The following is a 24,613-nucleotide window of genomic DNA, read 5'->3' as shown; positions in this document are numbered from 1 at the left end:
GTGTGTGTGTGTGTGTGTGTGTGGCCAGTTCAGCCCACCAGGGGGCGGGGTTGGCTGGCATGTGGTGCTGGGGGATCGAACCGCGGTCCCTGTGCTTTGCTAAGCTTGTTCTAGGTAGGTGCTTTAGACCACTGAGCCATCTCACCAGCCCCATCTTTATTGGTTTTTACCTTCCCCCAGATTTATGTTTTAAAAACTGTTTATTTCATTTGTCTGACCCCATGCGTTACTAATATCCACTCCATATCCCACACTTGTACCTGAGTTACAAATTCAAGAATTTTCCAGTGGCAGATGATTTGATAAGAAATATTTTATTGGCCTAATTCAACAACTGGGAAGATATATATTCAATTTCTTTTTTAAAAAGCTAACCATTTGGTTCAATCTTTCATTTACAGCTACATGAACTAAGGAAAAGTGCACTCCTCTACGTTATTAATTAGTTTGGGGTAACTCATTTTCAATCGGAACTAATTTGTCTCTGAAAAGAAAAGAACTCCAAGCAAAACAACAGTAAAATAATATCTCACTCAAACTTGGTTCTTAATTGAGAATATTAGTTGTGGGTGACATTTTTGCATCAGCATATCAGATAGCACAATTCAGATTAAATCTGCTGTAAAGATTATTATTCAGGGCCAGCAAGATAGCTCAGGGGTTTAAAAGTGCCTGCTTAAGTAAGCTTAAGCAACTACAGGGACCTCGGTTTGATCCCCGGCACCACATGCTGCACCAGCCCCTCCCTCAGGACAGACTGAGCCGGCCAAAAAAAAAAAAAAAAAAAAAAAGATAATTTTTCATTGAATCAATGAGTGCCTGCAGGTAATCTTAAAGCTTCGGCTTCACATTAAACACCTTGTGAAACAAGGCTTCCTCCCCCTGATCCCCAAGCCTCATGCAAGGATGTGCACAGCTCCTCCAACAATAAGCATATTCTAATTTGGTAACTTATTAGGGGAGTTTTGCTCAGAGTTTTGTAGGCCATTCCACTGAACAAATGATAAACCTAACTTTGTCTTTCTCATAAATTCCCAGAAGGGAGGTTTAAAGGAATAGCAAGTTTCATGATATTCACCACATAACCTAGAGCGAATGTTACTTGCAAGCCCACTTTTTGTTTTGTAGTGGTTGTTGTTTCTTACAACCACTACACTTTGTTGCCCAGCTTAGAAACCTGCATTTCAGTGAAATATTTCAGTTCACATCTGTATTTCTTAGGATGAACTGGGACAGACTTTCTATAACTTCCTTTTCCTGCAGAAACACTGGCTTTGTGAGGTCCACATGGTGGCACAAGAACTGGCATTTTGAATGACATGTACAGATGAAGTGCAAAAGAACGCCTGTTCATGTGTGTGGGACCCTGCAGTCTCCCCTGATGTAGCCAAAATCCACCTCTAAAACTATCCTTTGTGGCTCTCACTAGTTCGTTGTCTTTCCCACTCTGCCAGTTATCTGTGGCTACTGACTAAGGATCCATTCACCGCATTCTTCTCTTCCAATGACTCGTCATATACACTTGTCTGAACCTGAGTCCTCACATCTCCTACCTGCCTGGCTTTCCCTCCTGTATCCGTAACTTTCGAAAGAAGAGCAAGTGTCAGGGTTCCTGAGACTGAAACATAACGTGACCTACTGGCTCCGTCTCGCCTCTCTACGCTCTCTGCAGCCACCTGTAAAATGCTGAAGTGTCTTTGGTAGTATTGCTCACGGAGACTCTTTTCTACTGCTGAAAACTGTGGGAGCTCCGGTCTGTCTTTATCGCTCTCTGGGGGGTGCGAGGGTCCCTGTGCAACGTCTTCACAACTTTCTCCACGTCATTGTCACAGCAAGTTTCCTGCAAGTTACTTTCAGTACATAGAGCTTCTTTATAATATTCTTCCCATGTAGTTCATGGTGTACTAGAAGACACAAGATGATCCGTTTGGGCTGCCCGCTGCATGACGGGTTTGAGCGGTGTGCTCATAACTTTGTTGTAACTGCCACACTCTGTATGTGCTCATCTGGAGGTTAGTAAACAGACTTCTCCACCTCCATCTTTTTCTCCTTCCCTCCACAGCCCTTCTGGCTTTTCTCTCCCCACATTTTATGCATCGTGTCTTATAGAGGAGTTCGTCTTTCAATCCCACGGTCTACCCAAATGCTTTGCTGCGTGCAAGCTGTTTATGTTACACCTTCACCCAATGGCGGTGGCAAATCCTTGTGGCCTCCTCATCCTGGCCTCATCTTTCATTGTCTCTGCCAAACCTCTTTATCTGCTTCGCCATTTTAACAGCACAATTAGCAAATATAGATATCTTCCTGGAAAGACAGACTAGGCTCTTTGGTGGTCCAGGTGAATTTATCCTACCAAACTGGCGACAGGCCCAGGGGCACAGCCTAGTTCTCTGTAAGATAGGAGAGGCTGAGTACGGAGGTTGTTGCTTCTCTTTTCAGATCATGTCCCACAAACTAACATTCAAAGGCCTTTCATGTCACACAGTATAGGACAGTTCTACTCTACACAATAGACTTACCTTCTATAAATAGATTACTGTGTCATGTATGTATCGGGTGATTTCTTCAAGCCCACGCCTTGTAAATGCATTCAAGAACCAGAATCCAGATAATGGATTATTACAGCGCAGTGTTCTTCTACTGCAGGGTGCGGTGACGCACGCCTGCACGCTCTCTGCTGGGGAGGCTGGGACCCGATTATGGGCTCTGAGTTTAAAGCCAGCCTGGGCTGCCTAGTGAGCTTAAGCCCTGCCTGAACTAAATATGAGACACTGTCTAAAAATAGTTTTTTTTTTCTCACAGTGTAAATTGAATTTCACCTAGTTGATATACTTAAAATATGGATTACTTTTATAAAATATTGAATGAGTATGTTTAGTCAGCTTTGATTGAAATACAAAAAGAAGCTTGGTTGGTACACAGCCCTGGGTCAAATACATAATTCAGGGATAAGGGTGGAGAAATGAGCTCTGAATGGTTTTGTCCACCTTTAGAATTCAGTGGTCTAGCGCCGGAAGCATACAAAGAAGGAAGTGTGTGACCATGGGCCTAAGCAGCAGGTGACTGCCACCACTCACTGAATGCTTACTATGGACAAGCGCTTACGCCAGGAGCTTAACTTGCACAAAGACTAAATAATATGCACTGAATCCGAAGTTTTGTAACAGTCAATGTACTTATTCCTTTTTCTGCCAAAGAAATAGGTTGGAGACCTCAGTCTCTCTACGATTATATAGTCCGAGTGATACAGTGGATTTCCTCCTATATCCTTTTAGGTATCTGTTAAGGCCAACATACATTTCTCAAAGAATGCCTTTTAAAAATGTTATCATTGTGTTTCAGTGGAGACATTTGGAAAGTTTGCTTTGATGATGGACAAAGTTTTGGGTTTTTTTTTTTCCATTTAGGGCAGGGTGTTCAGGGTGTACAGGGTCTCACTGTATAGATCAGACTCATAGGGATCCTCCTGTTTACGGCCTCCCAATTGCTGGGATTACAGTTACATGACACCATGTCCAGTCTCAATCTCTGGCTCAGTGCACCCCAGGGGCAGGGCCGGCATGGCATGCTCAGGGATTGAACTCCTAGCCCCTGTCTCTAAGCAGATGCTTTAATCTGTTGAGCTATTTGGCTGGCCTATGGACAAAGTTTTAAAGAGTAGATTTTTCATGGGGGTGGGTAAGCAAAGTGTTCTAGACACAGGAAATGGAATGAGAAAATCTCAGTGATGAAGAATTGCTGGCCGTATTTGGGAACTTCTGTGCTTTAGCAGAGTTAAAAAGAAGTTCAGGGAGTGAGCAAGGAAAAAGACACAGCTCCTGGAGTCGGGTGCACAGAATACTCTCAGAAATTCTTCCTGGGCAGATAGCTCAGAGGTTGAAGCACTTGCTTGGCAAGCTCAAGGTCCTGAGTTTGATCCCTCGTACCAAAAATCAAAAAAACAACAACAAAAAAGAAAATGTTACTCATCCCTGGAGAATACACAAGGGAGATTAAAAACTATGGCAAATCTTGCAATTCTCATTGCACGAATAATGCAGACAGTGCATTCTAAGTGAGGGGAGGATTTTGAAGAGGATTAAGGGTGACATGACTGTTACTGTACTAATATTTTTAATTTAAACGTGGACTGCCTTTTATGTCATCACTTGTTGATTAAGTGTGTAGACAATCTTAAAATGAAAACCATTATAGGTTGTCCTCAGCCACCTGAATCTCTGGTTCTGGAACTGTGTGAAGCCTGCCTCTTCTACAAAATCAAAGTGGCCATGATAGGGCAGGGCTTTAAGGGACTCAGGATGTCACGGCAGCCAGCACAGTGCAGCTACGGACACTCACGAGGCAGGACTTCCTGGACTGCTTCAGAGAGCGCCATGAGCCATGGCATGCACGCGTGCAAAGAGAGGGAGAGCGCTTCGTGGTGGACTCGTGTCGCTCTGTCCTTTACTGTGATCATTTTTTAACTTAAACAAAATAAAAGATAGATAACAGGAAATAGATAGATCTTTGGCATATAGGAAGAGACCTGAGAGGCAGAAAGAGAGGGGCAGAAGGAGACAAGTGTGATTAAACATTTACTGTGTATTTGATCACACCTCCTAACTGGAAAATCGGGCCGCTCTAAGCTTTTTTAAGGATGACAACTAAGTCAACTTGCATAACACCAAAGTGAAGCTTCCCACCTGCTAAGTTTCTATTGTAATTTACCAAAAACTGTCTTCCTACACACTTCTTCAGACAAATTTGACCTACACCAGACACGAGTTCTAGTGCAGCTGTAGTAGAACAAAAAAGCTATTTTTTTCCTCGATAATTTTCTACTCTTTCTGGTCTACTGACTTTCTGAGCAATTCTTATCACGCTCTTTTGTTCTCTCTCACAGATTTGCAAAAGTTATGCTCATCAAGTTGCGGGTTTGGGAGGAGTGTGTGGGCAGCCGGCGGCAAATACAATGAAGGTGAGTTCTGTGGGGAGGTTCTACAGCCCCCACGGACCCAAGCTGAGTCAACGTGGTGAATCCACAGCTCTGCAGGGTGTGAAAACGTTGGCACAATGTAAGGGTGCGTCCGTGTCATTAGTTACCACATGCAGCACAACAGCTGGTCGTGCAGGGGGCAGTGCCAACCACACCTGCAATCCCTTAGCATTATCCTTAGCTTCTGAGGCATTTCCTTCTCTCAAGATCTTAGACACAACCTTCCATTGACTATTTTAAGAAGGCATTTGTGTGCTAAAAGAACTTTATACTTTTGCTATTGCCTTCTTCCTTTGATATTTTTTTAATTTTTTTTTGATATTTTAATATTTACCATTTTGCCTCTCACTGGCTTTTATATGCTAAATGACACATACACATCATCCTCGGAAGCTGTGACATGCCCAGGGAAAGGTGGGAGATGGAAAGCAGAAATTGTGAGTTAACACTCAGTTGCACGAATAAATGATGAAAGGCTTTCTAATAATATTAGGGATCATAGGACTATTACAGGGACTATTATAAAGTTATTCTTACCTTCCGGGTTCTGTAGTTGGGTCATTGATTAAGACACTGGTGAGGACTTTCTCATTGCTTCCTTAAATTTTATGAATGTTATTAATCAAATAAATATCAGATGAATGAGCATTAGATACATGAAGTAACGTCTGCATTCGCTGAAATCTGAATTGTGGCTGAAACATACCCTCCTTGAAAGACAGAGTTCCCAACATTTTTTTTTTCTGTATTTTAGGGAGGGGTCTACAGGGTGTTCAGGGTCTCACTACTACGTCAGACTCGTAGTGATTCTCCTATTTACAGCCTCCCAAGAGCTGGGATTACAGGCGTGCACCACCCTGCCCAGTCTCAATCGCCTTCTCAGTGCACCCCGGGGGCGTGGCCAGCATGCCGACACTTTCTAGATATTACATCATATTTGAAAGTGATGCATAAATTACCACTCTCCATAGAAATCAGAACAAAAGTCATTGTTAGAATGGGGCATAATTAATTTGTCTCTAGTCTCATCCACAAGAAAGCACATTTACAGTGTGTGGATGAATATATTACTAAAGAAGAGAAAGATAACTTAACTGACTAATTAACGCAAAGCTGACTTCGTGGAAAGCACCCCAAAATTGCACAGAAGTGGCTATTTCCATCCAGTACTCCCGGTGGTATATATAGCCCTCGGGCACAACAGTCCTCAGTGCCTCCCACTGTAGGGACCCAGGCATCTTCCTGCCTTAGTTGAAGTCAGAACAGCAAGTGGGGGAGTGTCATGATTATTCTGAGAAATTGGTACTGATATTTCTCTTAAGTTTTATAAAAGCCTCCTTCTTCTTTTCACCCTCCATTTATTTTCATGACTTGGTGTTTCATTTACTTCTTTCTCATCGCTGAGCAAAAAATCTAAAACACCAAAGGTTGAAGGAGGAAAGGCTTATTTAGCTCACAGTTTATGGATGTTTCAGTCCATGTTCAGCTGGATCCAAGGCCGGCTGACAACAGGGGGATCTCTACAAGTCTGTGCTACATAGTGAGACCCTGTACCAAATACATAAAAAAATAAAAAATATATACGTGGAGGAACCCTTTTCGTGATGGGACATGCTCATCAAATCATTTGTCACACTGCTGCCGCTGACCTCCTTCTCAAGAGTCACTGGCCAAGGTGACACTACATAAACCCAGATTGGGTAGAACAGGAAATATCAGCAAACCAAGGCTGAGTCAGGCTGGAGCATCTGATTCCCAGGGGCTTTGGCTGGTACCTCAACTTCTCTGAGTGTCCTACTCTCTATTTGAAATGAAAGCAATAGCACAAACTTCTCAAATGTACATTATGTGTGCCTACTGGGAGTACTATTTAAGTTGAAAACAATTTGCAAGTACAATATAAATGCCAGTGCTGTGGTTTCTCTCTAGCTGTCCCCCCAAAGCCTCATGCTGTCATGGGGCAGATTTCTAGAGCTTGTGATGGATTCATGGTCCAACGATGGGAGTATGGGTATGAGTGCTACACCCGCCCTGGGGCAGGCGGCCTGCAGGCGATATAAAGAAAGGAGAGAGGCTCGCTCTCTGCTCCTCCTCCATTTTTGCTTTTCAGCCACCATGAGCTGCTGCCCTCTGCCATGTGCCACCCTGCCTTGGAGCCACCTCAGTGTGAACTGCAATCTCCACAACTGTGAGCTAAATACATCTTTCCTTCCTTAACTCTGGGGGCCAGCTATTTTGTCTCAGCAATGAGAAAAAAGTAACCAAGACAGACAGCTTATTTGTTATTTCATTGTAACAAAAATGTGTATGCTGCTCTATCAAATTCTGCTTTATAATAAATCAGATAAAAATATAATGAAAGGGTATATCTAAGAATGAATGAGTCTGAGATTGACTAAAAGAATGGCAGGCTTTTACAAAGTGAAAATATTCAGTAGAGGAAAACAATGCAAGCCATAATAATAAGAAAAAAAAGGCAACTTACTCCCATACGTAGCAGGAAAGTGAGGCAGTGCTGTGGGTCTACACTGGAGAGAAAATTTAATTTCAGTGCAAATATATAGGGCTTTATCAGTAGGATAATCTTTACACAGGGAGTGAACCAGAACTGGGCTGCCAGCCTAGCACCTGAGCCTCATAGCTCCCAGAGGAGTGGTTGCACCCTCGCTCCCTCACTTTAATGGCTTCTGCATCAGATCATCTGGTTCCTGCCTCCGTATTTTCTCCAGCTGTGTGACTGACTATATTATGTGAGTCCTCTGCCCCTCAGTTTCCTCACCTGTAAATTAGGGATTGCAGCCCTCTCCTCCTGCAGCTGGCGTTAGGACAGAGGTAAGCACGAGTGAGTGCAAAGCCACTGCTGGTTGCGCTTGTGTTTTAATTTTAGCTTTTATTGGCACGTGCCTACAGTGCACACCGACTGCATCCACCGTGAGGACTTGGTGCATGCATGTGACATGTTCTAATTCTATTTACCTCCTTCCTTTTTCTCCTCTCCCTCTTTCTACATTTTGGTTCACTTCTCTTTTGCAAAAGACCTATCTCTCTTTTCCTATTAGCTACATTTATTGTGTTCTTTAGGCATATGTTCAGTTCTGATGTAAAAGAAACTGTGTGATATTTAATCTTGCCTGTCTGACTTATTTCAAGCCATGCGATGGTCTCCGGGTGCATCCATTTTCCCTCGGTGACTCAGTTTCATCCTGGCTTATGGCAGAGCAGTGCTCTACTGAGCATCAACACAGTTCCTTTTTCTTTTTCTTTTTTACAGTTTCTTTATCCAATCATCTGTTGATGGCCATAGAGCCCACCTCTACGACTTAGCTAGTATTACTACTGTTGTTCTGAATGGAAGCATACAAAATTCCTATGCTCAAAAGAGATTGTCAGGGACAGTGGGCAGAAATGTGACAAGGCATTTAGTATTAAAAGTGAGAACCACAAATAGTCATCCATTTCACCCATCTTTCTCCTTTCCTTTTTTTTGTGGGGTGGGGGTGGTACTAGAAATCAAACTCATGACTTCACACTTGCCAGGCCGGTGCTGCGCTGTGGAGCTATATCCTTAGCCCTTTCTGTGCTTTTCTGTATTGTGTATTATTTTTTCTTCATTTTACAAAGCTCAGGCTATCTGGAGGCCCTTGCTGCAATCCAAGTCTGATGATCAAATATTTTTGTTCCTCCTTTCTTTGACACCCCAGAATTTCAGGATTCTGTAAACACAGGATATGAATTAAATAAATGATTGATGGACCAGTCACAAATATTGACAGTCATGCTTTGCATTTGAATGTTCCCCCAATACCTCATGCAAGCTTGGGGTGAGCTGGGGGAGGTCAGGCTTTTCATCATTTACTCATGGTCCAATGCTAAGATTAGGGGTCTGAGCACTGCACCCACCCTAGGGCAGTAACCGCATACAGTGTAAGAGACAGAAAGTCAGAAAGTGGTATTTCTGTTCCTCTCTTGTTGCTTTTGCTCTCTTCCATTGCCCTGAACTGCTGTCCTCTGCCATATGCTGCCCTGGCTTGGAGCCAGCCGAGTATGGACTGAAACTCCACCAACTGTGAGCTCAATAAAACTTTCCTCCCTTTAATCTTGGGTATTGTTTATTTTTGTCTCAGCAACAGCAAAAGTAAAACAATAATGTAATAATTTTATTCTTTTTTTTTACATTTTCAAAGAGGTTTAAAATGAGTATCATGTGTCAAGAAAACAAAAACGAAGACTAAATCTAGTTGATCTCAACAATTTTCCAAACTGAAAATTGTATTTCATAACATGCATCCATCACCAACACCACCATCATTACCTTCTTCATGGAGCTATTCAATGTCATGCAGTTATTTATAGCTTAGAACTCACAGACACTGATTACTGGGATTAATCTCAACAATTTACAGATTTAGTGCTTTTCTTCTCAATGTAATTTTTTTTGCTTTCTGTAAGTCCTAGGCAGATCTGTGAGAAGGCTGTCTGGAAGAAGAAAGCCAACTATAAATGGTCGTGCTTAGTCTGGCATTCAGACAAGGAATGGCCGTCCAGTTACGTCTCAGGTCATAAATGCCTATATATTACCTGCTACTTTGTAATTTCTCATCCATCCGTCTTTCATAAGATTCCATTCCTGGATCAGTTCAGAACCCATTCTCTTTGTCTAGGCTGTACCTGTCGCCTCCTCAGATACACTCAGTTTTTCTAATTCTCTCCTCCTCACCTGATTTCTCACCCTGGAAGTCTTTCCTGAAAGTTCCTGAAGCGGGCAAGACAGGTTGGTGGGTTAGGCAGGGAGCACATGCCACGGGAAGGTTAGCAATCGGCGTGATTCACACTGGACTTCCGAAGAAGCGATAAACTCGAGGTAAGTTTAGACATGAGTCACTGACTATTCAGATCTACTTGAATCAAGACAACTAAAATTATGTTTCAGTTTTATTTTTTAATTTTTTTTGGTGGAACCGAGGATTGAACTCAGCCCTTGCACTTGCCAGGCAAGCACTTATTCTACTGAACTATCTCCCCAGCCCCAATTTCAGTTTTAATAAATATTCCCATTTCATCAGAATCTGAAGTATGATTAAATAAAATTTTCAACTATTATATTGGAGATGCTTTCAAATCTTTAATAGAATAAAATATTGGTAGTTGCAATGAAACAATGTCAAGTCCATTTTGTTCCAACTTTCTATGCTGGATGTGGTCAACAGGGGACCAGAGGAGTAGAGCATCATCCTGTTATTACTGACTGTCCCTCAAAGATTACCCATGGAGTAATGCCAACATGGAATGGCTTTACTCTTTTATTTTATTTATTTATTTTTACTAAAGATCTCTCCCCCCTACAGAGGGCAAGCATGAAAAGTGGGGAAGAGAGAGAGTAAAATTTGTCACTCTCTATTTTATGTAGAGGTGAAAATTTTCCTACTTTGTCTAGGAAAATCCCTGGCACACCTATGTTCTCACTCAGTGTAATTATTTTTTTCTTAATTTTATTGAGAAAGGAATAGCAATGAGACAGTTTTAAAATAGGTTGAGTACAAGATGGAGACAAGATATCATGTCTAAACACTATTAGTTCAAATCTTTCTTCTTGTTGGACTAAAAGAAAGTAGCTGTATATCTATCCTATTTTTGATATAAATAAGAGGTATAAAAATAAATCCATATTAATATGCTGAGCTGTAAAAGGCCCAAGTCAACATCTTCTGACATTGCCAGTTCTGTGGATAACCCACTAATATTATGGACAACTGGACTATACTGGATTATTTTGCTAAATTCACGCACCTACAATATTTGGATGGCAATGGAATACCTATCCTGACAAAACTAAACAAAAAAGGGGGATACAAATGAAAGACCATTTTGTAGTGAAAAAATATATATATGCATATACTCAGTGTAATAATTAACAGACCTCTTACATACTCAGAAAGATGTGATGACCTGCGGTAGCTGAGCAGTGGGTCATGCATTTTTGGCATGGACCAAGTTCTGCATTCAATACTTAGTGCAACAAGAACAACAAAAGAATAAAGATCTGTCAATTAGAAGAATAAATTATGTGGTCCCAGTAGCACTGGACAACACAGCTGTCATAGGGTAACGCCACACCAGAGTGTGCAGACCTAGGGTTCTCCCATGGTGGAAGCTCCATTCTTTGGGTTCTTGCCCTCCCACTGTGTGGAATGCAAGCACAGGGCAAGGCTGACTCAAAACTGGAGATCCTCTGGTGGACAGTGGTGAAGCTGGGTCCACAAAGAATGATGAAGTCAGAATGAAAGTGGTGCTAGGCAGCGCTGTGACCTAAGATAAGGAAGCTGCAGCCTGGCAAGGAGAGCGCGGTGCAGCCTCCAGGGGGTCTTGGCTCTCCCCATTCTTTTTTTTATAAAAAGAGTACTAAGTAGTATTAAAACAGAAAAATTATAAGCGATAAAAAGTTCACTTAACAAAGTAACACGACCTTCACAGTATTTGTCATAATGTGTAATGTTGTGTTCCAAACCGTTACTCGTATTAGCACATACATGCATGCAAAATTCGAAGAAGAAATAAAGAAAAAAATGTAAGAAATTAAGAAGAGAAAAAGAAGAAACAATTGGAAAATGGAGACAAAATAAATTAAGCATTATCTGCTCCTTTCTGTAGACCAGCAGAAATGCACAGGAATGTTGTCCAAGCCATTCTGTTTATATACACGGATAAATCTTGCCCCACTCCCTCTCCTGTCCTTTTTAACTCAGGTACTCTTTCCTTTTGAATAAGTTTGCTTCCTTTTTCCATCAACTGAAAAATGCATAAAGAAGATGTGGTATTTTTACACAATGTGCTATTATTCAGCTATAAAACAGGATACATTTGAGACTTGTTGGTAAATGTACACAATTAGAGAACATACTCTTTAAGCGAAGTAAATCAGACCTGCGTGTGCAAAGATCATACTGTCTTGTTAGTGTGAGAATGTGAGAGTGCAGGAGTACCCCCCAGGCTCTCATCTCGGTCCAAGAAGTCAGTATTTGTAACCCTAAAGATACACTATTGGAATCCCACCAAGTTAATTCTAATCTACCACTCTGAGTGCAACCCAGAGTGAAAGTAAAGACAATAAAACATATTTATAATTATTGGGAAGCCAAGGAGCCCTAAGTCCAGGTTCAAAGATGGCTTTCCAGAATGAAGAGAGCCACCCAGGGCCACATCTGGGGTTTTATGTAGTGTAGAAAGAGGAGTGGCTTGAGGAAGAGAAATGTGGGAAGTAGGTGAGTACTATGAGCTGAGCTAGGTAAGTGGCCTACAGTTACCTCTGCCTGTGCAGAGAGGAATATGTAGAGGAAGTAATTTGCATTATGCTATTGAGATAGTTCTTTAATGTTTCAGGGGTCTGGTGCTTCAGCTCTTATGTAATCTTTCGAGCCCCAGGAAGTCAGAGCCTCTATCTTGAGACTGGATCCCAGCTGGCAGCATGGAGCACTGGCTCTTTGTCCTGTCTGTACCTGGCTCACATTACAGAGCAGCAGGTGTAGCTTACCAGGGAAACACGCATGCCACCTTCAAAGACCAGCACCTCAGCTAGACCAATACACATTGATTAAGGCCAGGTGAAAGGATAAAGAGAAGTCCTAGCCAGAACTATAGATATTAATACAAGGAAATGGGGCCAGGCTCAGCCAAAAAGAAGATAATCACTCTTCTTTTAAGGAGGGCTGCTCCCGTGGTTCTCCACAAAGGAGAAAATGGAATCTGAAGGGTACAATAGATACTGGGAAAAGAGAATGAATTTATTTAAAAGCCTTCCCCATTTTTACAGAGGGTTTTACCAGTGCAGGTCTGAGCCTTTGTTATTGGGCTGAGCTTGTTGTTGGGGTGAGGTATCGCTGGGCCCAGCCGTTGCTAGGGTGGGCTAAGGACAGTGCTGCCAGTGTGCGCAGGTGGGCTCTAAGAATAAACTTGGCAAAGGGTTTACAAAGGGTAATAGCCTCCAGTAGCAGGTGGTCTTCCTTAGCCTTCTGCCATGTCCTGCAGCCAGTTTAAGTTTCTGTCCATCTCCTCTTCTCACCATCTCTGTGACAGTGATTGACAGGACAGCATCCCCAAAATGCAGAGGGACAGGGTGCACTTAGTCACTAAGTACTAATCAAATGGCCTGCCAGGGCCCTGGACCCGGCCAGGTGAGCTGATTCTGCAATTACAACTCTTTCCAATTTCAGGCTGACATAGAGATTTCTGCCAGGCTCCTGGGACCTATTTCAAAACCTAAGAGGCCAGCTATTTGCTGGGATCCTCCAAGGTCAAGGTTAAGTGTGCTCCTAACTAAACCCCTGCTTGAAACTGAAGATTAGGATTGCACCACATGTGACAAGCACCGCAGGAAGGGTGCACTTAGGTGAGGCATCTGCTAAGCGCAGTTGAAAACTTAGAATAGCAGGGACAGTTAAGGCGACATGACTAACTGGCGAGGAAGAATCAGAGAGGAGCTCATGATTCTATCTAGTTAAGTGCTAAGGGATTTAGCAAGGACAAAAAGGCTCAGAAGACGTGATGTGTGGGCTGGTGTTAGCAGGGAAGAGACAATACAGTGGCTGGGCCCAGGAGAGCTCAGCGATGAGCAGCAGGTGCAGAAATTTCCAAGAAAGCGTGTGGGGAATAAAGCTACTTGGAGGTATTTTTGTAGAGCACATCACAGAATGTATTTTGACCCAATCCAAGGGTTTATATTGAGAAATACATTAAAATCTGGTGAATAAATTTTGTGGGTCTAGATTAGGAGAATTTTTTAATGTTTAGTTTTGTTCTACCCATACATATGCATAATTTTACATAAATTCATGAACGTGGGATTGCATATGCTTCAGAATCTGCAGTCGTGTTTCTTTTTCTTTTTTACCTTTTTGCTCCCTCTCTTCCTCCATCCAGCCGTATTACCTGCCTACTTGTGTAAACAAGCTCATATGTGACTTTCTCTACTATTTCTCCCCATTTGAATAATCGCATCGATTTCATGGGAAGATCAAGCCTAGTTCACCACTTCTGAAAGCATTCATGTTTCGTTCCCGGTATTTTGGCACCAAGAGCAGTGTGGTCACTGACATGCAAGCACATTGGTCATTAAAGCACTCTGTCCATATGGGGCGACCTTGGAGAGGCGGGTGAGGGTTGAGGAGCGCTCCGCACTTCACGGTTCTAAATCAAGATGTGCATGATGCATTCGTAACATCCTCCAGGAAAATGGGAACCCTGAGTGCTTTCCATTTTCACTAATCTGAGGGTTTGCAAAGCTACCTTGTTATGTTAATGTACATTTCTATGGCTGACGGAAAGCATTTGCCCCACTTCTAATTATTTATTTTGGAGGCAGGTTAGACTCTAAGTATGTGTTTTTGTAAGCATTCCACATTTTCCCCCCTTTAATTGTATTTGCTTTGCTTTTTCCCCCTTTCTTTTTTCTCCTTTTAGTTCATTTTTTGATCCCTATCACAATATGATCAGGGAAGCAGAACAGCACATACTTAAATAATTAGGGTTTTGCGACAAGAGTAAGATTTTATTTAGTTGTAAGATTTGTGGCTGGAAGTGGTACAAAAGGGAAGCTGGCATCTCGAAGGGAGGTTGCCAACAAGCTCTGAATGAAGTGTGGGGTGGTGGGCAGACCAGGGTTAGCAGGCGCCCTGGCCAGGGACCCTTGCTGGGGAGGGACATGGCTTTTCCTAGCTTTCCAAATTTTGCATTGCTTTCTTGGACCTGGAACCCTGCAAGCAAGGGCATTGTGAGAAAGTCATAGCCAGAGGATGCTGGCGTGGATCAGGTGCGACAACGCACACTGCCGGACACTATAGCTGCCTACAAAATAGGGGTACAGAGTATGTCCCATGAGCCTCGGTAAGTTCACGAAGTGGGGAAAGGGCTCTGGACCTTTGCTCATGTCTGTTTGTTATACTTCTTAAAATCATAAGTAGGGGCATGTTGTCCTATTATATCACAATTTCATTGATATTTCATTGTCTGATAGTTTACATTTGTGTTGAATGCTGGAGGGTTTGGTGCCCAAATACGAGGTGTTCTAGCTTTTGTATGAAGCACACCTGCACCTTTGCAGAATGAGGATCTTTAGGGTTCCGCGCTCCTGGGAAATCCCGTGTCAACTGATCTTAACTCTGCTACTTCTGCCTACTTCTTCTTTTAAATTTACCTGAAATCCCCTTGCCCAATACTGTATTGCTTTAAGTAATTTTATCTTTAAGAAATACTTCTATTTATTTCATCCAACTCTTGTTTTGTTTCCTTCATTGGAAAAATGAATATACTTACAGTTGGAATATTGACTGACATATCTAATCTCACTTATCTTGCGTTGTACCTGTCACTCATTAGCTACTGCTCAATATTTATTTATTTTCTAATTGGATAATTTACTGCTCTGTCCCCACTAATTAAATATTCCTTTTACTTTCCTTGTCCCCATAACCAGAGAGCTTTCAAGCAAATTATCTTCCCATTAAGAGACTTGCTGATCTTGGTTTTCTACTTGATTTCTTCCCAGTGAAAGAAAATATTCAGACTATGTTCTTTTATTTCCAATCCGATGGAGAGATTTGTGTAATACATTCACTCTCAACTACTCTTCATCCACTCTCAACTACTTATAGTTGCTGAAAGAATAGGTAGCTGATTCCACTTTATATAGCATTTTCATTTCCTTGCATTAGCCCTTTTAGCTCATATCTTAAATATCTATAAAAAGAATATTAGATTTTTAATTACTAGACAAACAAATAAAAATAGTGATAAGCTGAAGACCCAGAGAAGAGTCCTCCATGTCTCCTCTCAAGTACCAAAGAGAGGTTGGAGATAGATCAGAAGACAGGGAGCTCAGAGATGTCACCACTGCATCTCTTCATCAAATATTTATAAGAGGCAATATTTTGGGTGGTCATGTTAAACTTTGTTTACCATAGAATATTTGTTTGTAAAAGAGGAGACTAGGAAATTGGTTCTGTTGAGTTAGGAGAGAAAGAAAACAGTGAGTTCACAGATTCCACAAAAGTCACGACACCTGATTTTGGTGCTGAAAAACGCAATCACTGGAGTTAGCCTGCAAACTTTTCTGAAAAAGAAAAGTTCACATTCTCCTTTTATGTAAAAAATGTAATTTTTTCAATATTCCATCATTAGTTTATAATGAAGCATCACAAACTTGGAAGTCTGGAAGGTTTAAACAGTCAGGGCTTATATAACTACCTGCCATCTATTGTTCAAGAAATTACAAAGTTATTTAACATTGAACCTGCGACAGTCCAGATGGCCACAAAGCTTCTATTTCAGAGTTGGAGCTTGAGGATGTCTCTTTAACACTTCTATTATTTTCCTTTAGAGAGTGCAAAGGAACAATGCTGGTCCAACCAGCCTTAAGGAGTGCGTTTCTAAAGCCAGTGGACATCAGTTTCTGTCCAGCAGACCAGATTTGTGCACTATGAGGAGGTAGAATGGAATTTAGAGAGCATCTAGGCCCTCTGCCTCATTACAGACTACACATCCGGGCCCAGAAAACCAGCTTTTTCTCAGCTCCACGGTGCGTGCGCACATGCGCCTGGATAGGAGCTCATGCCTGTGCGCCACTGGGGATGGTGAACCTTTTAGAGCTTTCAATGGTAACAGCCAGCAGGCTGTGGCACTCATGCCATGGGCTTGCCACCACGGCCACGCTGCTCAATCAGTGCCTTCCTTCTGTACCTCGCTGCTAGATCAATATGACCTTCCACAACCAAATGCTGTTTTCCTTTTCAATTACAATTCCCTAGTGTTTATTGTTAATCATGTATAATAATGTTATTTATTTATTATTATTATTTTAAAATATTTTATAACATTTTCATTATTTTTCATATTTTTGCTAGAATAAGCAATGTCTATGTGATGGTTAGGAAATTGCCATCCAAACAATCCCTTTTTCCAAGTTTGAGGCTATTATTCATGACTTTGGGAGAAAAGGTGACCTGAAACTTAAGCTATTCTACGAATAAGTGGAGAATAAGATTAAAATATCAGTGAACAAACATCAAAAAAAGGATTAGTTCTCCACACTGACTCCATGTGTGCTTAACTGTATTTTGCACTTATGTTTATAAATATATGCAAACGCTTATATGGGAAAATCCATCCATATACTTTTGTGGTCTGCATTCATCAATAAACAATGCAGCAGCAACATTTTTCCCATTGAGTAAATATTCACGCACATTAAACTTTTAAATGCATTCTTAGTGTTAAATTATTACTCTTATGCCTAGCCAGTAATGTTCAATCAGTAACCACAGAGTATGCCAGTCACCACGGATTTTTAAAGGATAGATAGATAGTTATGGATATAGATATAGATATAGATATATGATCTCTGACAGGTAAATAAATAAGTACAAAAACCACATTCCTTTCTACATTCCTAGGCAGATGTCAAAATAGTCAGGGGCTGGCTGGATAGCTCAGACAGGGTTTTGATCCTCGGGGTGCCATGCTGGCCCCATCCTTAGGCAAGCAATTGAGACTGGGTGTGGTGGCGTGCGCTGTAATCCCAGCACTTGGGAGGCTGAAAACAGGAGGATCACTATGAGACTGACCTGTGTAGTGAGACCCTGTACCAAATTCATAAAGTTTTTAAAAAGTGTTAAATTTCAACAGGTAAAAGTGACATACAGCATGACACACACTTCATAATTCATCAGTTTGAACCTGTACAAACATCTGTAATATTGTCACCACCGCTGGGATGAGAGACATACTCCACAGGTGTCGGGGGACGAAGTGGGTAATAACCGAGCAACAACACGGTCTTCATTCTCTAGGTAACTTGAAGAAGGAGTGGTTCACATGTTGAGCAGTGGTGCAAGACACAGACTTGTGCTTACCCCACCGTGGCCTTCTCTGCCCTCCGCCTCCTCCTGCCCTTGCCGTAACCCCTCAAGCGTGTCATTCTGCACGCCCAGCGCCTCCCACTGCTGTCTGGCAGAGCCTCCTGTGGAGGTTCCGCGGACTCCGAGGAGGCAGTCGGGTTCCCCCGCTACCTCCTCCTCCTCAGCATCACTGCTCAGGGCGAACTGAGCTCACAGCTGGGAGACCAGGACCTCTGACGAGTCAGGCAAGCTGTTCTGTGCGTGTATCCAGAGACTCGGCTACAGGGAGGCCGTCGCCACACCTTTCATGACAGCACCTACTTTGGGAAGAGCGGGTTTGTACCTTCAATAAAACATGGAAACTAGAACAAAGAAGTCACTCCACATATTAAACATAAGTATGTATCGATGCCTGTAAGTAAATTAAATATTTTAATACATTCCCCTCATCTTGCTTAACATGGGCAGCGAGTGATCATGTCACTAAACATTTTTATGAAGCAGATTTACATTTTTAAAGTTTGTTCCTTATTTATTATTTATCTGCCCATTTATTTAGAAGCTTTGTGACGGAAGCTACATTGGTCTCTGAAGAAACAGACCATCTGTACTTATTCTGCCCTTGAGGAGACCAGTGTCTCCCTCTAATAAAGTCCTCATAGGGACCATTTCTTTCTTTATTGTTTGATCTTTGCAAATAATCTCCTCACCAATGTGATTTTGTAATTTTATTTCCCTCGCTAATACACTAAGTAACTGGCTCCTATGAGGAAAGTAACTGCCAAGAGATTTTCTAGCTGCATGTCTGTTATCATGTGGGCAGTAAAAGGCAGGGTTGGCACTTGCATGTTAATGAAGAGTGAGGCAAGACCGAAAGAGCCCTCCCTTAGTTCCTTTGTAACCATAAATAATACAGGGAATCTTAAATCTCACAGTTTGGCTGGGATGAAGCAAAGAAATCCAAAGCCTCCTCATGATATGAAAAGAACAGAATTCCTTACCTTTCCGGAAGGCATAAGGTAGCAGGCAGCTCATAAATTAATTACTTAGGGAAGACAGGCGACAGGTGGCGAGTCACAGGAAGCCCAGTGGCAGAAGACAGAGCTGGATCCACAACTATGAAAGAGACGAAAATGGACTTAGAGTAAGATAAACCTGTGAGCTCCAGGGTAGAAGCAGTTGAAGACTACATTTGTATATGTGTGTACGTAATATATGTGCTATAAATATATATTGTATAGTATATAGTACAGATTATATGAATATGTAAGATAAATAAGTTCAATGTATATTGTTTGTAGAAAACATGAAAATGGCAGAAAAAGACAGAACAGCATTAAAAAAAAATCAGCTTTAATCCCAGTTTGTAATCATAATTGCTCTGAATATCTTGGCAAGTTTCTTTACAGTCATTTTTTGTCACTTTGAAAAGACATAGTCATGATCACACTGTATATTACATTAGCCATGACCCTTCCCTGAAGTCATGAAATCTCTAGTGACTGCACTCAAGATTTCATGATTTCATTTTATGTTGCTTTTGCTTGGCTCTTTAATATTACATAAAACAAAAATTTTGCCATCATTAAAATTTTAAGAGAGGTTTTTGAAACTGAAAATAGTAGCAAAACCATTCCACACAGTTAGCTTAGCCTTCTGTTGTATTGGGATCCAGAGTGCACCGGAAGCTCATCCCATAGAGGGTGCTTGCAGATGATTTTCCAGGAAGTGTCTGAATGATGGGGGTCCTGACCTCTTCGATGGATTGATCAGTGGATCAGTTCATAGCTCAATGGGCTACTAGGTGCTGCTGGGAGAAGCAGGTCTTGAGGGAAAGGCGTATCCTACCCTCAGTCCCTTCCCATCTGAGGCCTCTATTTCTCCTTCTTGCAGCTTGCTGGCTGCCCAGGTAAGCAGCTTCTCCTCCCTGTGCTCTGTAGCCCTGACCTATCTGCTTTGGAGTCAACTGACCATTGCTGGAAGCCTCTGAAGCCTTGAATCAAAATAAACCTCCTTCCTTAAGTTGTGTGTGTGCTTCAGGCTCTTGTTCTTGCAGCAAAAAGGTGACTAAGCTTCCTTCCTGGAATGGCAGCTTAGTATCAGTTCCTGTCCCTGCTATAATGGAGATGTTGGTCTATCGAAATATTTCTTTTTTTTTTTTTCGAAATACTTCTGTACATCAGTAGGAGGGTTTTTTTTCATTCAGAAAGGATTTTGCTCAATCCTTTCTTTCTGCTTTTTTAAATATGTGAGACATGCACATTCTTTTTACATGCATACAGAAGAGACGAGAGAGAGAGAGAGAGAGAGAGATCTATTCCTTCTCTTTGCACTGACTTTCCTATAAAGCAGATGGTGCTTAAAACTTTCTGGGCCCCTCCGAAAGCTGTTCCTCTAGCAACCTTCCTTAAAAGACTGATTTTAAAACAAGCAAAGATGTTCTCTGTATCCCCTGCTAGTCAATCTGGCACTCCAACCCAAACTGGTTCTGATTTAGCAAAAAGTAATAAACTTTAAGACAAGAGCTTTAATCACAGGTGCAGTAATATGACTAGGGCACAAGGGTGTTAGGAATAATTCTGAACTGGCTTTTCAGAAAGTTTAATTTCTAATGAGGTTCAAAAATAGCAATTAATTTGGAGTTCTAGCAGATACACCCTTGCCACCTGCTGGGTTGCGGCGGGGGAGTGGGCTGGGAAAATCAGACCTCAGCAGAAGAGCTCCTAAGAGGCTGAAGGTGTTATCTGTGCTCAGAAGAATGGCATACAAAGCCTAGGCGTGGGGGCGCTCGCCTGTGATCCCAGATCTTGGGAGGCTGCAAACAGGCAGATTACTACTAGTTGGATCTAATAGTGAGACCCTGAACACCCTGTAGACCCTTCCCTAAAATACAGAAAAAAAAATAGAATAGCATACAAGCAGAAGCCTTCAGTGTTTTCAATGACCATAAATTGAATTAATGATGTCGCAACTATTCCTCGTGGAAATGCCAGTAGTTTACAATGGTTTTAAGACTATGAGATTCCTAATCAAATTCCAGTGATAGGGCTTCCTGCTGTGACAGAATCGTAAATACATTATGCAGCTTAATCTTCATCTTTCACAACTAGTTGTACTAGAATTTAGCGAGGTGGGCTGCAGGATCTAGAACCATGAATTGTTCCATGGCTTCTAACTACAAACGAAAGTAAAACCAATCTCAGGCAAACCTTTTGTTGCTCTTGGTCTCAGTGTGCGTATCCGGACAAATTCTGGAGGAAGAATTTTTGCGGAGAACTCGGCTGAGTCCGTCGCTAGGTTGTCATTTGGAGCAAACTCACACTGAGTTCATTCTCTGTAAGTGCGGATGTCTTCAGAACCTAAATACCGAGCTGGTATTTAATGCCCAGCACCCTGGTAAGTTACAAAGACACCCCACGGTCTGCTGTGACTTCTACTGAAAGCAGCACTCAGAAAACACGAGCGAATGGCCGTAAGTTGCAGATTTCAACTTGCAGTTTGTTACCCATCTATACATAACTAGAACACCTGCTTCCTCTGAGCCCTGTCCCGCTTCCGGTCTGTGCGCCCTGGAGCGGGTGTGAGACCCAAGACCGCACTCTAGGAGCTCACCTGATCCGAGCTTAGGGACGTCTCGAGATTTCATGATTTCATTTTATGTTGCTTTTGCTTGGCTCTTCCCCCTCATTCCGATTTGGTCTCACAAATCTTCAAACTCAGAAGGCAACAGACTGCTTGCTCTATGTCTGCTGAGTCGAATGTTATGTGTTTCAGAAAGAATTTAAATGACCAAAGCAGCTTGGCTTGAAGGTATGTTAAGCTGGCTTGGGCCCCCTGTGGTCCCTGGGATGTGGGCTTGCTAAGGCTATTTCATTTCTTTGGATACTATGTGTCTTTTATCGGATTAGATTTTCATGTACGTGATCATGAATATTATTTGTCACTCTGCGCTTGAGGGTTTTAAAATACTTCTACAAAAATAATATTCTATCTACTTTATAGGGCTTTTAAGAGGATTGAGTTGAGCCTCGTGTTGGTATTCTTCCGGTACCTGTTAGTAGGTAGTGAATGGCTCCGCATTGCTACCTTGAATGACTCATGATCTGAAGGGCTGAAGCAGTAGAGAACTCAGCCGCCACGCGCGGGGTCCTCACTCCGCTCATCTGAGAAAGCGCACGACGGGTGGGTGAGGCGGCGTCTTACCACCGAGAGGCCGCTCCGGAAGCGCCTCTGGTCGGCCAGCGCCGTCCTCAGAGCAGAGGTCAGCGCTGCCCTTCTCTGTCGGCGCCAGGGTCTGCAGAGCGACTTTCAGGTGCCGCGTGCGACGTCTGGGGGCGGCCACCGGGCTCGGAGCCCGCTGCAGGGTCCGCTCGGGCTTGCGGACAGTGCGCACGCAGAAGCCCCGCAGGCCGGCGCGGCGACCCTCACTGCGGCACCGGGCGCGCGGGCTGCGGGCTGCTCCGGGCGGAGCCTCTGAGCTCGCCGGACCGGACCGCCCCCCGCGTTGCCATGACGACGGCACCGGCTCCGAGGAGGCGGATCCTGGCTGGAGCAGGTGTCGGCTGCGCCGCGCTCCTCGGGCCGGTTTGTCGGAGCGCAGCGGCCTGCGGAGCCCGGCTCCCCTTCCTCCTGCGGCGTCCGGCCGGCTCCCAGCCTTGCCGGCCGCGGAGGGAGCATGGTCCACCACTCGGGCTCCATCCAGTCCTTCCGGCAGCAGAAAGGTCAGTGGGAGCCCTCGCGCCCCTCCGCGCCCCTCCGCGCCCCTCCGCGCCCCTCCGCGCCCCTCCGCGCCCCTCCGCACCCCTCCGCGTCCCGCGGTGGCCCGCAGGTGTCAGGGCGCCCTGGCCCGGTGCAGCGGCGCGAGCCGGGAACTCCGCGAAGTTCAGCGTCTTCGCAGAGCCTTAGCTGCGTTTCGGTCCTGAGCCTCGCGCGGTGCCGGGGAGGGCAGAACCGGCGTCTCGTCTCGTCCTGGAGGCGATTTGCTGCCTCCGCATCACGGCTGGGTTCCGTGCGGGGAACTGAGGAGAGGAAAGATGAAGCCGGGTCCCCCAGGTGTCCCCAGACTCCTCAAAGGAATCTCCCACTTGGCATGCGCTCCCAGCATGCTAAAGGCGTCCCACCAGATGCGTCCCTGGAGAATTCCAGAAGCTGTGCTGTCGGCTGAAGCGGCTCTGTAACTTCCTAGGAAAACTTTGTTCTGGGGCCACCTCCCAGAGTGGACTGTGGGGCTTTGGGGGTTGGTAGCCGTTGGGTTCTTCTCCAAGGCGCTGCCCTGGCTTTCAGCTTTTCCTTCGAGTTTGTGGCTGAATGCAGTAGAGAGTGTGCAGGTTCGCAGTCAGATCAAGAACTCTGCCAAGTTTGTTGCATTTGTTGGTCCCTGTTCCTTATGCTGTGTAGGACTTTTATAGAGAACGTTTATTCTGAGGCACATTCAGCTCTCTGAGTTTTATTGTCGGGAAGGGTTTGTTAAACCATATACTCGCCATTTACTCAATCAACAATAGTCATGGTCCTGTAGTTGACCATATGGAACCTATGGCAAGTAAATTCTGGAATAGTGTATTTGTTTATTCAAAGTAAATATTAATTTAAATATTCATACATCCCAGTCTGCATTTTGTCTACCTTTATATTTTTTCAACAGTTGTTTCCACATAGATCTTAAATTTTGCTTGTAAACAAATACTTGATGAAAACACCAGAGATGCTTCAGGTGGAATTCCTTCAAAAGATAGAATATCGGGCTGAAAGAACTTGCAATTCCATAATTCTAAAGTCTAAATCTTAGTTTCCTAGGGCCTATGAAAGAGATTGAGAGTGACATGAGGATCTACTAAAATAAATCAAAAAATTCAGCTAGGATGAAAGTATTCATCAAGGTAAACGTTCAAAGGAACATTGAATTACTTGAGGAAGTTTTGTTCTCTTAATCATTATTTTCAACATATGTAAACTTTCACAATGATTATGAAGATTATAGGAATTTTGCAATGGTCTGAGACAAGTAGCATCCTCCTCCTCCACTCCATGATTGTAGATGATTCATCCATGGGGTCTGAAACCCTCAAATGCCCAACAACAGTTGATGAACGAGTTATGTGTTTAAAGAGGAAGGAACTGCTAACTTTAAGGCCAACGACCATCACTCAGCATGGGAAAGCTAGTGCTAAACATCCGTGCCAGTCCTAGCACTTCTGGATATTTCTACAACTATTATTATTATTATTATAAATTTCAATCTCATCTATTTTTATTGACTTCTAAGGAGTAAAAGAAAAGTCCTTAGTATTCTCTTGTAATTTTTTCACTTCCTTTTCCTCCTGTCTCACTCAGTTTTATTATTTTTGGGTTCATCTTAAAGAAAAACAGTGCAGGACAGACTAAGATTGGTTCTTTAAACCAGTCTCCAGTTACAGGTACAAACTCCCCTCAGTTCACATGTCCATCCTAAAGAAAATGTGATTCACGTCTTAAACTTAAAAATCTCAATATAAAAATTAGGAATCACTTACTGGAAACTCACTCAGGAATCTCTGCACCAGGCCGGGGACTTGATGATAGAATCATTCAGAACATCTTTAGGCCTGACCCTGTCACTGCAGAGCTCTCCCCCAGAGAAGCTGGCCAAGTCACAAGCGTCAGAGCTTTGCCATCCTTATAAGGCTTGTAAGAAACTCTAGGGAGGGGGGCTGGTGAGATGGCTCAGTGGTCTAAAGTACCTACTTAAAACAAGCTTAGCAAAGCACAGGGACCA

At 43.1% G+C, this 24,613-nt stretch overlaps 1 protein-coding gene across 1 annotated transcript in view; it reads left to right on the top strand.

Moving 5' to 3' along the window:
• Ano3 (anoctamin 3) overlaps positions 1 to 24,613 on the top strand; it is a 405,337-nt gene that overhangs the window by 97,621 nt on the left and 283,103 nt on the right. The window contains exon 2 of the mRNA XM_012517561.2: positions 4,883 to 4,957. Coding sequence (XP_012373015.2) covers positions 4,883 to 4,957 — 75 coding nt within the window. The remainder of the gene's footprint in view (positions 1 to 4,882; positions 4,958 to 24,613) is intronic.

This window comes from Octodon degus, unplaced genomic scaffold, assembly GCF_000260255.1.
Source record: "Octodon degus isolate 3935 unplaced genomic scaffold, OctDeg1.0 scaffold00193, whole genome shotgun sequence".
NCBI lineage: Eukaryota > Metazoa > Chordata > Mammalia > Rodentia > Octodontidae > Octodon > Octodon degus.
Note: the sequence above shows the minus strand (reverse complement) of the source record. Positions and strands in the feature narration are given on the sequence as shown.